At 51.9% G+C, this 13,299-nt stretch overlaps 1 protein-coding gene across 3 annotated transcripts in view; it reads right to left on the bottom strand.

Annotated features, from left to right (window-relative positions):
- Positions 1-4,885, bottom strand: part of Uvssa (UV stimulated scaffold protein A) — a 32,756-nt gene extending 27,871 nt beyond the window's left edge. Inside the window, exons 1-5 of one of the 3 annotated variants that reach the window (XM_076863821.2) lie at positions 4,562-4,885; positions 4,370-4,469; positions 2,750-3,080; positions 1,721-1,841; positions 93-560 (exon numbers count right to left, since the gene is read on the bottom strand). In XM_076863821.2, the coding sequence (XP_076719936.2) occupies positions 93-560; positions 1,721-1,841; positions 2,750-3,080; positions 4,370-4,467 (1,018 nt within the window). In that variant the 5' untranslated portion in view covers positions 4,468-4,469; positions 4,562-4,885. Of the gene's footprint in view, positions 1-92; positions 561-1,720; positions 2,005-2,749; positions 3,081-4,369 lie in introns of those variants that run through there. The other 2 variants (XM_076863822.2, XM_076863823.2) reach the window with 2 other exon arrangements.
- Positions 4,886-13,299: the final 8,414 nt, after the last annotated feature.

Here is a 13,299-nt window from a genome sequence, read left to right as displayed (position 1 = left end):
TGGGTCACCTAGGCCGGTGGCTGCCACAGCAGTGGCCCACTAGCCAGCGGAGCCTGGGCAGGGAGGCACCAGCAGACCTGGTGGCCCCTTACCGAAGGGCAGTTCCACGTCCAGCGAGTACTTGTGTGAGCCCAGCCCATGGCTGCGCACAAACTGCTCCCCGCTGCACTCGTCCTGGGGCGCATCCTCCACGGCTGCCTGGCAGCCCTCCCCAGCACCAGCGGCCCCTGAGTGTTGTGCAGAGGCGGGCAGGTCCTTGCTGCAGCACGGCTGCTCCTCGTCCTCCAAGGGGTCCCCTGTGGCTGCCTGGGGCGGCCCCTCCCCAGCACCAGTGGCCCCCGGGTGGTATGCAGAGGCAGGCAGGTCCTTGCTGCAGCATGGCTCATCTGGGGCATCAGGAGTGCTAGACCAGTGAGGGACTTCCCAGTCTGAGCTCAAGGAACCAGGGGGACCCTCATCAAGGAAGCTGGCTTCTGGGCATGGGTCAAAGTCCAAGGGCACCAGCAGCCTGAAGCAGTTCTCCACTTCCGTCAGACAGCACCCAACTTCTGCAGACATCTCTGCCGAGACATGGAGATACATCTGGCCTCGTCACACTGAGCGAGGAGTATCCCCACCACACACTGTGTCGAGGTCCTGGTCACTGTTAGCACCAGGCAGCTAAGGGTCACATGGGCCACCTGTACCCTTGGGCCTCACTTCCCAAGAAAAGCCAACACCCAAGGTAAACGTATCACAGCAGCTTTCACCTGCTTACTAAACTGCCCAGTTGGCAGGACTGCAAGGTCACCTCTTGGCAGCCAGCAGGAGCACAGGCAAACACGCCAGGGACCAACTGCAGAGCAGGGAGCCTTCAGCCAGAGCAGTGCATCCCAGAGAGGGTTGAGCCTCTCCCAGCAGCCACATCTGCCAACATCAAGCCACACCCTGCAGGGCTGGGCCAGCTCCTGGTGGCCTCTCTACCATCTGGGCACAGCTGCCTGCCTACAACAGGCCCTGGGGGGTCTGGGCACAGAAGAGCATCAGCCCCGCTGTCTGAGACACAGAGCAGCTGCCCTGGCAGGTCTTGGGCACCCTGCAGGTGGACGACTATCCCCTAGATCTTCTGATTCCCCACACCCTGCTCTCTCCCTCAAGAAAAGGCTGGCTGCCAGGACATACATCATAGGGATTTGGGGGGTGGAAGCTGGGTTAAGAGCAAATGGGGAGCTGGGTGCAGGGGTACACATGTAATACTAGAAATTCGGGAGGCTAAGGCAAGAGGTTTGCAGGTTTGTGGCCAGCCCCAATAAAATTACCAAGGACCTAAGCAACTCAAAATTAAAAAAAATTTAAATTACAATAAAAAGGGCCAGGGATGAACTTCAGTGGCAGAGCACCCCTGGGTTCAATCCCCATTACTTAAAAAAAAAAAAAATAGGTAGGGGAGAGGGAGGTGAATGGTGGCTGGGAGACAAAACGGCAAGGGGATCTTCAGCAGACCCAAGCACAGACCACTGTCTGGAAGTTCTCCACTCAGCCTGTGCCCAGGGAGTCTCCCCAAAGGGCCACAGACAGAACTAACCACCAGGGGGCACAGGGGTGCAAGCTCCTGTGCAGGGACTGCCCAACCTGAACCCTAGCCTGGCCTGCCTGGGTCTCCTGTGACCAGGGTCCTGGGAGGATGCAGAGGCACAGGCGGCCCTTGGTATGTGCGAGGCACCCTCAGCCTGGAACTTGCCTTCCATTTCCCTTTCGGCCTGCTTGGCTCTTTCTCTGTAGATTCTATCCAAGTGCCTCTGCTTCTGCTCTTCTTGCTGCCTTTCTGCCAGAGTCCTCCCATTTACATCCTGAAAGTCCATCTGGGAAACAGTGAAGATCAGGTCTGTCCACAACAAACACTCACCAGAGAGCAAACGGCCACCACATGAGCATGCAGCAGGCCTCAGCAAGGGGAGACGCCATCATCTTAACAACAGGATATACGCTGAACTGCGATGCTTCATCTTGAGAAACTCGCCAAGTCTACCATTTCAGATAAAAGAGGTGTGAACTCCCAGCCCTGGCCAGGTGCCATGATGCAGGCCTGTTGTCCCAGTTACTTGGGAGGCTGAGGCAGGAGGAATACCTGGGCTAAGGAGTTCGAGGACAGCCTGGGAAAAACAAAACCCCACCTCAAAAATAAAATTAAAAAAGACTTCCAGCCACAAGTGCAGCACAGGTGGGAGTACAGGAGGCAAACGGGCTGCTGTCTGGACCCCAGAGTCCAAGCACCACCTGAGTGTGCACCCCAGGAGGTGGCACGCCAGTGGGTCAGAGGGAGAGCTGGTTCTCTGGCCCACAGGCAGGGCCACCTGTCCACAGAGGGCAGGGGCAAAACAAGATCTGGGCAGTGACAGAGTTGGGTTGGGATCACAGCAGCAGGTCCTGATGGATTTCATCATGCCCAGAACCCATTAGAGCCAATGGCAGGATCCAGGTGGGGACTCTTAAGAACACAGTGCCTGTTACAGAACATGGCTGAACAACCAAAGGGACACAGGCCTGCAGGCTCAGCTTGATGCACACGTGGGCACAGCTTGTCTTCCTCAAAGATGTTTCTCCCCTCCCAGGCCCCAAGCAGGTCCAGAAACCCAGGTACCTAGGCCAAGCTGCCCAACAACATGGCCTGGGAGCACTCTGTACTTGGCTCCACAGTGAGAGGTCTTCCCTCCTGAGGCCTACCTGCTCTGCCCCAGGGAACTGGCAGCACTGTGCAAGGCCCACCTACCTTTTTGGTGTGTTTTAAGAAGTGGTAGCCCAAGGCTAGCTTCTTATAGGCCTCACCAAACCTCTCATTCCACTCTTCCACAGCTCGCAGGGCTGCCTGCCTCAGCCTCTGGGCTGCCTCTCTGGGGGGCGGCAAGGGCTGCTCATGGTTGGTGCCCAGTGTGAGTTCCAGGAACTCCTGGAAGTCAGAAACAAGCAGCACCCTGAACTGGTGAGACCTGGTGAAGAGCTCATCCACAATCTGGAAGGCGGACAGGCGGACCTCAGCATGGTCCTGGGTCAGCTGTGTTTTCAGCAGGCGGTAAGCACAGCTGAGCTGCTCCTCTGAAGACCTGGGGGCACAAGCCAGCCTGAGCTCAGCACCTGGTACTTGAAGGGTCAGTTTACATTCACACAGGACACACTATTTACATATAGTGGGGGCCACAGCTGCTGTCCAGGCTTCCTCTTCCCCTTCTCCTAGAGCTGGGTAAGCAGACCAATGTCTTGGCACAAATGAGGCCCCTCAACTGTGCCTCTTTTTGTGTGACCCACAAGCCCAAACTGTTTCCTACATTTTTAAATGGTTTAAAGAACTGCTCAGTGGTGCACTTGCCTGGCCTGCACAAGGCCCTGGGTTTGAGCCCCAGCATGGCAAAACAAATAAGTGATCAAGACACATGAAGGAATGATTCTTGATGTGGGAAAGTTATGAGTGCCAAGTATCAGTGCCATTTATAAAGTTTTATTAAAATGCAGCCCTGTCGCAATGTCCATGTCCACAGCTGCTCTTAGAGCTGCGTGGTGTCAGCAGGGACCTCAGCCTCAAGTATTTGTAATCATCCCTTCACAGACACTTCCTCACCACTCAGGAGCACCACAGACTAGCTGAGTGCACAGACCCAGCCTCTTCTGCGGGAAGTGAGGGGAAGGCCCATGGAGCCCTCTGGGTGTCGGCTCTCCCCAGCCCTGCCTTGTGTGAACCCCAGAGATTTAGGAGTTTTCAATGACCTGCAGCAAAACTGTGTCTGAGTTGGAGTTTCTTACTGAAAGGTACACAACATCAGTTTTGTTCTTTGAACACAGGTTCATGTTCCCAGCAAATGACAGGAAGAAGTTTTGTTTCCTGCCTGATTCTGGGGATGGATGATGGATGCATTCTAAAGACAGAGTGGCTGGGTGTGATTCAGGGATAGAGTCCCTGCTTAGCATGCACAAGGCCCTGAGTTCCATTCCTAGCACCACAACACACACACACTGTGAACGTTCTCCCTTCCCATGTTTCAACAGTAATAAAAGAGGTACATTTGCCCACAGATCACATAGATGCACTCAAGAATGCCTCATTTATATGCTTTGTAACATGCACATATAGAAAGAATCAGAAGTACCAAGCACAGACCTCTCTGTGCTCTGCTGACCTGCACCTCCACCCACAATGCTGCCTGTCAGAGATGACTTTGCAGGACCTGGGGAATGTTGCTGGCCTGGTCCTTGGTGGATCTTTCCAGGCGGAGGCAGGAGGGGATGGCTGAGATATGGAGGTGGGCAAAGTGCTGAGGTCCAAGAAAACCCCACAATCTCCCTAGAGTCAGGGGCTTACTGAGATAAATATCATGAAATGCTAAACCTAAAGACATACTTGCAAATTTTCTTCAGTTCCTTCATTTTCTCAGGATTCAGTTGGGGTTCTCCTGAAGTTGTGAGCTCTTCTACCAACTTTAACAGTTTTTGATCCATGTCTAGAAATACGGAACGCAGAGATGAACTGCCACCTTACTTTACCCTCTTGGTCTTATCGATAAATGCTACTGGGTTCGCCTAGATACTTCACCGCGGGAGGGCCTGAGGCTGTGTCCAAGGCTCTGGCCTCCGCAGAAAGACGCCCTAGGAAACAGGGCAGCTCCAAGCACCGTTAGGGCGAGTCAAGCGTCCCCGGTGACAATCTGGAAGTGTCAAAGCCGAGGCTAGATCGGGACAACCAAGCCACAGTGCGGGAGACGCTGCCGCACCAAGGACAGGAAGGTGCGGAAGGTAACGAAAGCCACCGTCTTACACCGACGCGCGGGGAGTGGAGGGCCCTGCTGCCAGGCAGCGCAGCGAGCGCAGAAGGGCGCGGCCTCGGGACCCCAGCCCGGCTGGGTGCGACCCCGCCCAGCTGCGCGGCCGACACGGAACCTACCGCATCGCCCGCCCCTTCCGGCAGAGGCCCCGCCCCCGCCGCCCACCACGCGTCCCGGAGCTTTGAAGCCATTGGCTCCCTGATACCGCGGCGTGGGAGCAAAGGTCAGTTCTGCAACCACCACACCTACAGCGCGAGGCACCACCATCTCCCCGCCCCTTCCGGAGGAGAACCCGCCCACCCCTTCAAGGCCCGGAGCGAGGCAACCCTCGTCTCGACAGCGCAGGCGCTAGGGTGAGGCCGACCTCGCGCGGTGACGCAGGCGCGCTCCCTGAGAGGCGGGGCTGCCCTAGGAGGTCGACGCGCGAGAAAAAAGAAGCAGGAGGGCGCAGCAAGTCCTTAAAGGCGCCGCGCTATAAAAGGGGCAGGACGTCTGGGTCGACAACTCGCTAGGAAACTCAGACCCAGAGAGAGGTTTGAGCCTGGACAGCACGGCACATCCTCCAGGAGGCTCACGGCCCTGCCCCTGAAGGGTCAGCGAGGGCGCCCAGGTGGGAGCCTCGGGCTTGTCTGGGCCGTGGTGCCGCGGGCGGGAGGGGAGCCGGGGCGGAGGCGTGGGGTGTCACGACGCGGCGTGCGGGGCAGGGGCCCGGTGAGGCGCCCCGTTCCCCTCTGCGGCGTGCTTTGCCCAGCCTAAAGGTCGCCCACCAGCCGGCACGTGCTTTGCTTCCCTCTGCCAAAATTCCTTGAAAGCTCTGTCCGCCGCCCCGGGCGGGAAGCCGGGATGGCTCCCTCCTCCCACCACCCGGAGCACACCTGCCGGCGCCCGGCGCTGCTGCTCAGGGCCGGTAGTCCACGCCGCAGGGCCTTTTCCACTCCAGGCCTGGGAGCCCCGCAGCCCCCTCTTCAGAGCACTCCAGGTTTCAAGCACGTCCAGGGCCAGCTGCCAGCCCGCCCTCGGCCCTCGCAGCTCTGGAGGGCACTCGTCCTCGGCGGGCAGAGCGCGCCGGGCTTGCCGCCCACCTGCCCGTCCCTGGCAGCGCGGAGAGCCCACTGCGCGGCCCACAGCCCCTCCCAGCCGGCACCCTTCTTGGCCTCTGGCCCCCACTGCAGCCCCGTCTTCTTAGCTGGCTCCTTGTTCCTGATCTCACCTGCGCACCTCCTTTTTGCCCTCGGGACTGCTCCTGAGAACTGGGGTCTTCCTAGCTTCATGATGACGCACAGAGTCAGGCATTCGGATCTCTTGAATGGAGAGTGAAATGAGAAGGCCAAGGTGAATCTCGGTGACAACTAGAAGATGTTTTAAAAGAACCAGTGGAAGCCAGATGTGGTGGTGCACACGATGTCCCAGCTGTCCAGGGATTGAGGCAGGAGGATAGCTTGGGTCCAGGTGTCTGGGTCAGTCTGGGCCTGAACTTGTCTCCGAAGGGGGAAAAGAACCAACTGGAATTTTCAGAGATTTATTATTTAAAAAATGCAAGCTGGAAAAAAGTGGAACTTCTTTAAAGAAGTAAAAGTATGGTCAGCTCAGACTTGTATGTGCAGCAAGCTCACCTTCAAAACCTAAGTGATAGCAAAAAATGTATGCTCAGACATTCACACAACAAAACCACCTGACAGTGCGGAACACCCCATGTTAAGTGGGTGAGCCCCTAGAGCGACTGTAAAGAAAGCCGCAGGGCTGGGGATGCAGCTTGGTGGTAGGGTGGCATGTGTGAGGCCCTGGGTCCTGTCTCCAGCACAAGTACAGATGTGGGACTGCTAATGAGTATGCAAAGACAGGGGTCTTTTAAAAGTAATCAAAAATGAAGCTGATGAAAAAGAAATAGGTAAGAAAAACAGGAAACAAGTTATAATACAGTCAGTCTGAATCTACAACAGTCACCATGTCGGTGATCTGAATGCCCTGGTTACAAAGGAGAGATCAGGGCTGGGACTGGGGCTCAGTGGCAGAGTGCTTGCCTTCCACGTGTGAGGCACTGGGTTCAATCCTCAGCACCACATACAAATAAAATAAGGGCATGCTGTCCATCTACAACTATAAAAAGAAATTTTTAAAAATACTGTCATGTATATCTAAAAAAGATTTAAAAATACACATACACACACACACATATATATTTATATCCCCCCCCCCCGAAAAGGCCAGGTACAGTGGTGCGCACCTGGAATCCCAGCAACTCAAGACCCCAGTTGAGGCAACTTAGAATTGAAAACACCAGTGACTTAGCAAGCCCTAGTTTCAAAACAACATAAATAAAAAGGTATGGGATGTGGCTCAGTGCTAAAGCACCCCTGGGTTCAATTCTCAGTACCAAAAAAATTTTAAATAGAAAGTGGAGATGGTCCAGTTAGTTTAAAAAGAGCAAGACCAAACTACATTGTATCTACAAGAAACATGGAGAGGCTAAAAGGGCCACCACAGATGCTCCGTGGAGCAGCACAAGTGAAAGATGAGTCTGCTGACTGCACTGGTCTCTCCCTGGGGGCGTTCTGTGGAAGGGGTGAGTCCTTTCCACAGACTGCAGTCCCAACTGTGCAGGCAAACTCCAGACACAGGCACTGAGACCTGACCTACTGCGTCATTAATATTCCCCATAAGAAACTGGAAAGAGCAATTAATCAGAATAAGTTGCAGTAGAGATTAATAAGGTTGAGATCAATTGAACAGAAAATAGGCAAACAGGAGGGGTGTCATTCAAACCAACAGAGGTTTATTAGTCCGCTTTTGACACTGTGATTAAAATGTCCGACAGGAACAACTTAAGGAGGAAAGACTGACACCATCTCCTGGTCTCAGAGTCCTCAGCCGCTCCCTACTCTGGGCCTGAGGAGAGGCAGAATGTCCTGGTGAAAGCTGCTCAGCTTAGGGCAACCAGAGGCAGGGAGGGTGGGCAAAGAAGATAACCCCTCTCAGGGCACACACCAGTGACCTGCTCCAGCTGTCCCATCTGAACAGTCCCTTTGGCATCGGTAGACTAATCCTTTAATGTGATCAGAACCTTCATGATCCAACCACTTTCTGAATACTTGAGATGGGGTCAGTCCAGATCTATACTGTAACAGGAGATGTTTGAAATGATGAACAGATAAGCCTTCAGCTAGACAGAGAAAAAGAAGAAATAAATTACCTATGAGAATGACAGGAGAAGCTGGGCACCATGGTGCCAGCCACATGGATAATCCTAGCAACTTGGGAGGCTGAGGCAGGGGAATCATGAGTTCAGAGCCAGCCTCAGCAACTTAGCAAGACCCTGTCTCGAAATGAAAAAGGGCTGGAGATGTGGCTCAGTGGTTAAGCCCCAGTGGGTTCACTCCCTGGCACCCAAAACAGAAAGACTGAGAGAGGAGACATCACTGCAGGTCCTGCAGACAACAGAACATGATGAGTTATGAACATTAATTCCAGAAGTTTTCTCTTAGATGAACAAATTATCAGAATACTTGGGGTGGGGGGAACTGATCAGTCACAACTATTAAAGAAACTGAGCTCATACTAAGTAAGAAACCCTTGCAAACAAAATTCCAAAACTTGGGGCTGGGGATGTGGCTCAAGTGGTAGCACGCTCGCCTGGCATGTGTGCGGCCCGGGTTCGATCCTCAGCACCACATACAAAGATGTTGTGTCCGACGAAAACTAGAAAATAAATATTAAAATAATTCTCTCTCTCTCTAAAAAAAGAAATCTTTAAAACAAAATTCCAAAACTCGATGGTTTCACTGGCAAATTCTATCAAACATTTAAGGAAATGCTATCAGTTTTACACAGAATCTTCCATGAAAGGAGGTTAACACTCTCCAACTCATGAGTTTTGAATGCTTTTGTTCTAAAACCAGACAAAAAACATTCCCAGAAGCGGGCACAGGGGCACACTCCTGTGATCCCAGCAACTTGGGAGGCTGAAGCAGAAGGATCTCAAGTTTGAGGCCTCAGCAACTTAGCAAGACCTTGTCTCAAAAAATAAATGAAAGAGCTGGGGATGTGGCTCAGTGGTAGAGCACTCCTGGGTTCAGTCCCAAGTACCACAAAAATAATAATTCCAAGAAAGAATGACCACAGACCAATAGCCCTCATGAATATAGTTGTAAAAATCCCTAGCAAAGCTAGAGCAAGTCAAATCCAGCAATATATAAAAACAATGCAACATGACTGAATGAAATTTATTTCAGTCCTGCAAAATTCAGTAATTCAAAATCAGTCAATGTCTGGTAAGCAGAAAAAAGGAGAAAAATCATGGTAATTTCATTCTACAAAGGAATTTTTAAAAACAAAATTCAATGTTCCTTATAATAACTTCTAGAAAACTGGCGTGGAACTTCTCAACCAGATGAAGGATGTCTGTAAACGCTCTATTTCAGTGTGCAAGACGCAGTGCTTTCTGCCTAACAGGGCACTAGACACCGTTCTTACACCTCATCCTCAATATCGCTCTGGAGGCTCCAGGAACTGGTAAGAAAAGTGAAGTAGTGAGGTTTGAAAGGGAGAAACAGGACTGTTTGGAGGTGACATAACTGCACACATGGAAGAAACCTCAAAACTACCTGAAAGCTAGCAGAACTCATGAGTGAGTGAGTAGGGTCACAGTAGTCACAAGATCAATTAACAAATACTGATCGTGTCTACATATTTCCACTGAATAATTGAGAGGTAGATTTTATTGGTGGGCCTTTAATCATTTCTTTATATGTGGTGCTGAGAATTGAACCCAGTGCCTCACACATGCTAGGCAAGTGCTCTACTACTGAGCCACAACTCCAACCCCGAGAGGTAGATTTTAAAAATTAAGAATTATTTTTAAAATTAAGAATTAAGAAAGACCCAGCAGCTCAGGAGGCTGAGGCAGGAGGATCACAAGTTCAAAGCCAGCTTCAGCAATGGTAAGGTGGTAAGGAACTCAGTGAGACTCAGTCTCTAAATACAAAATAGGGCTGGGGATGTGGCTCAGTGGTCAAGTGCCCCTCAGTTCAATCCCCAGTACCAAAAACAAACAAACAAAAAAAAACCCTGAAGTTAAATCAATCAAATATGTTAAATTTAGGTAAGAGTAAAAATCTAAACTTCATGAAGAGATGCAGCATATTTATGGGTTGGAGGACTCAGTGTCTCTTATGGATTCAACTGTGTCCCTTCCAAATTCCCATATTGAAGCTCTGACCCCCAAAGTGACTGTGTTTGGAGACAGGCCTTTAAAGAGGCAATGAAGGCCATCAGGGTAGGACTCTAATCCAGCAGGGCTGGTGTCATCATGAGAGAGACCCCAGAATCTACATGCATGAAGGAAGGCCCTTGGGGTAGGTAGGACCCTGATCCAGTGGGGCTGGTGTCCTCATGAGACAGACCCCAGAGCTGCATGCATTGAGGAGGGCCCAAGTGAGGACACAGTGGGGAGGGGCCCTCTGCCAGCAGGAAGAGGCAGCACCAGCACCAGCCAGCTAGGCCGCCTCAGTGCTGAGAAGGACCTGTGCTGTTTAAGCCACCTAGGCTAGGCCATGGTATGTGTTACGCAGCCTGAGCAAGCTGATAGAGTCCCCAAATGAAGTGATAGACTGAATACAATTTCAGTTAAAATCCCAGCTTGCACTGAAGAAATTTCAGTAGATATAAGTTGACTCTTGTTTTTATGGTTCTGGTGATCAAACTGAGGGCTTGCACACTGCTAAGCAAGTGCTCTACCTGCACGTCCCCCCTGAAAAACTGATTATGTTCATTCCCCAGCACAAAACTTAAGTGGAAATGTAAAGGTCCTAGAATAGCTACAATTTTGAAAAAGTACAAAAAAAAAAAAAAAAAAAACCATGACTCAGGTTACCTGCGAATGAAATGACAGGCAAGAGACTGGGCAGTGTGTACTGGAGGTAGCACTGGCAAGGACAGACCCTAAAGCCAGCTCAGCCAGAGGGGAGAGAAAAGTCATTTTTAACAAATAACATCGGGGCCACAGAATAAACACGGGGCAGGAGCAGGAAATGGTCCACAAGCTCTTCCTCACACCATACCAAGAGCTAACAGAAAAAGTGAAAGTGAATCTACATACGAGAATACTATTTTGACTCTGGGATAGGCAGGTCGTTCTTAGAACACAGAAAAAGCACTAACCATGAAAACAAAGAACTGATAATTGAACTTGACTAAATTCAGAACCTCCACTGACACTATCAAGGATTCCTACCAATCAGTAGACAATGCAATGAAAGTGACCAAAGACCTAAACAGACACATGGGCTCAGCACTGTCACCAGAGGAAAGCAAACGGAAACCTCAGTGAAGTACCAGGACTTCTGCCCGAAAACACCATCACCACCAAATGCCGGCAAAGACATGAGCCACTGGACCCCAGGGCCTGCAGAGGTGGCGGCGCAGCACACCACCTGGAGAAGTCTTTGGCAGGAGTAGAGTCAAGCACAACCACCATGGAACTTGGCAATTCTTCCAGAGAATTATTTTCAAAGGACAAGAACCATGTCTACAAAGACTCGAACACAAATGTTCATAGCAGTTTTATTTCTTGCAGCACTGGGGACTAAACCCAGGAGTAAGGCCAGAGCTCACCCCAGCCCTTCCATTTTGGCAGAAGGGTCTTGCTGTGTTGTCCAGGCTGGCCTACAACCTCCTGAGTGGCTGGGATCACAGGCATGACCACCAGCCAGTGCAGCTGGGTCCACCAAGAAGACAACCGACCTGTGTGGTCTCTGCGAACGTGGATTACTTCTGCTGCTCCAGCACATCAAGAAGGACGACTGAAACACATTCGTTGAGGCAACAAGAGGAAAACAGCTCTTCTCACTGAAGGTCTGGTATGCTTTAATCTGTCATCTTAAACCCAGTTTTTAAAAACAGCAGAGTTAGGGCTGGGGCTGGGGCTCAGCAGTAGCACACTCGCCTAGCACAGGTAAGGCCCTGGGTTCGGTCCTCAGCACCACATAGAAGTAAATTCATTAATTAAGGATATTGTGTCCAACTACAACTAAAGAATAATTATTTAAAAATTATATATTTAAGGGCTGGTGTTGTAGCTCACTGGTAGAGCGCACTTGCCTCGCATGCATGAGGCCCTGGGTTTGATCCTCAGCATCAGGTTAAAAGAGTAAATAAAAATAAAGATATTGTGTCCATCTATAACTAAAGAAAATTATTTAAAAACAGCACAGTTAGACTACACAACCAGCAGTCTAACCACAAAAGGCTGCCAGCACCCAGCACTGGAGAGCACGGAGCAGACAGAGGTCCCGTACCACTACAGGAGGGTGGAAGCCAGTCTGACCCCTCCAGCTTTGTCCAGTGTGCATCCAGCAAGTGATGTGGATGCGCACTCACAGCTGAGATACTACCAATGTGAAGAAAGGATGGGCCACTGTGCTCGCTCCTGCAATGGCCCACAACTTAGCGGAAGATGAAGACTTGCTGTACGTGGATGACCCACCCAGGCATGAGGCTGATCTCATGGGCCCACGCTGTATAGTTCCATTCTCATGGTGCTGAAGAAACAGCTGAGCTACTGATTGGCAATGGTCACCAAAGTGTTGACTGGGAAAGGACACAGCACCAGTGGGAAGCTGGATTGGTCCAGGGGCTATATGTGGGATGTATGCTCTCTGCTGTGCTGTCCATTGGTAAGAAAGAGACAGGAGCAGACAGGTGGTGGACAGGTGATGAGCAGGAGGCAAGTCCTGGAAGGCCCTGCTCTGGAGAGCACATAGTGCTCAGGAGTGTGGGGCATAAGGAACATCACGTGAAGTTCTGCTGCCACTTGCTGGCCGGACTTGTGGGTGGAGCAGGCAGGGGCTACAATACGGTGTAGTGTGCTGATTGGCACCACCTGGCCTGCACAGGTCACAGGGAGACCCCAAAGCTGAGCCCTGGGTGGCTATAGAGAGTAGAGGTCAGCAATGGGCACCGCAGGCATCAACTTCCCCAAAGGCCTGAACTGGAGTGGGCACAGGAGGAGGCGTATGTGAGGACGCATGGCAGGACAGGAGTACAAGGGCTGAGGCAGCCATCAGAGATCAAGTGCCAAGCAGGGCTGGCCGCAGAGTAGGGCAGGGACACTGCAGAGCAGCTGTGAGGGTTAGGGCAGCTGACCACAGCTCAGAACCTCAGACTCTAGCCACAACCAACAGCAGCCCCAAAGACTCTGGGAACCGGGGCCACAGGCGACAGGAGCTGCTCTCAGAACCCAAGCTGGCTGTCCAACCAGCCTGCACCCCTGGCCCAGGAGGGCAATGATCAGGCCAAGAGTGAGATGTGACCTCAGGATTCCAAGCTGAGGCCTCCAACTTCAGGGCAGTCCTTCCCATTAGTGGTGGGTTCTGCAAGGCGGGAAGATTGTTGTGCTCTTCTTGAAACCCCTGTCTTGATGTACTGGGGGCCCCCTTTGCTGCAGTGACAGCAGCCATAACCCCAGCCCCAGTGAGTGAGCCCAGGGAGGGCAGAGTACTCCTCTGGGCTCAGA

The sequence above is a fragment of the Callospermophilus lateralis genome, chromosome 8 (genome assembly GCF_048772815.1).
Source record: "Callospermophilus lateralis isolate mCalLat2 chromosome 8, mCalLat2.hap1, whole genome shotgun sequence".
Classification (NCBI taxonomy): Eukaryota; Metazoa; Chordata; class Mammalia; order Rodentia; family Sciuridae; genus Callospermophilus; species Callospermophilus lateralis.
Note: the sequence above shows the minus strand (reverse complement) of the source record. Positions and strands in the feature narration are given on the sequence as shown.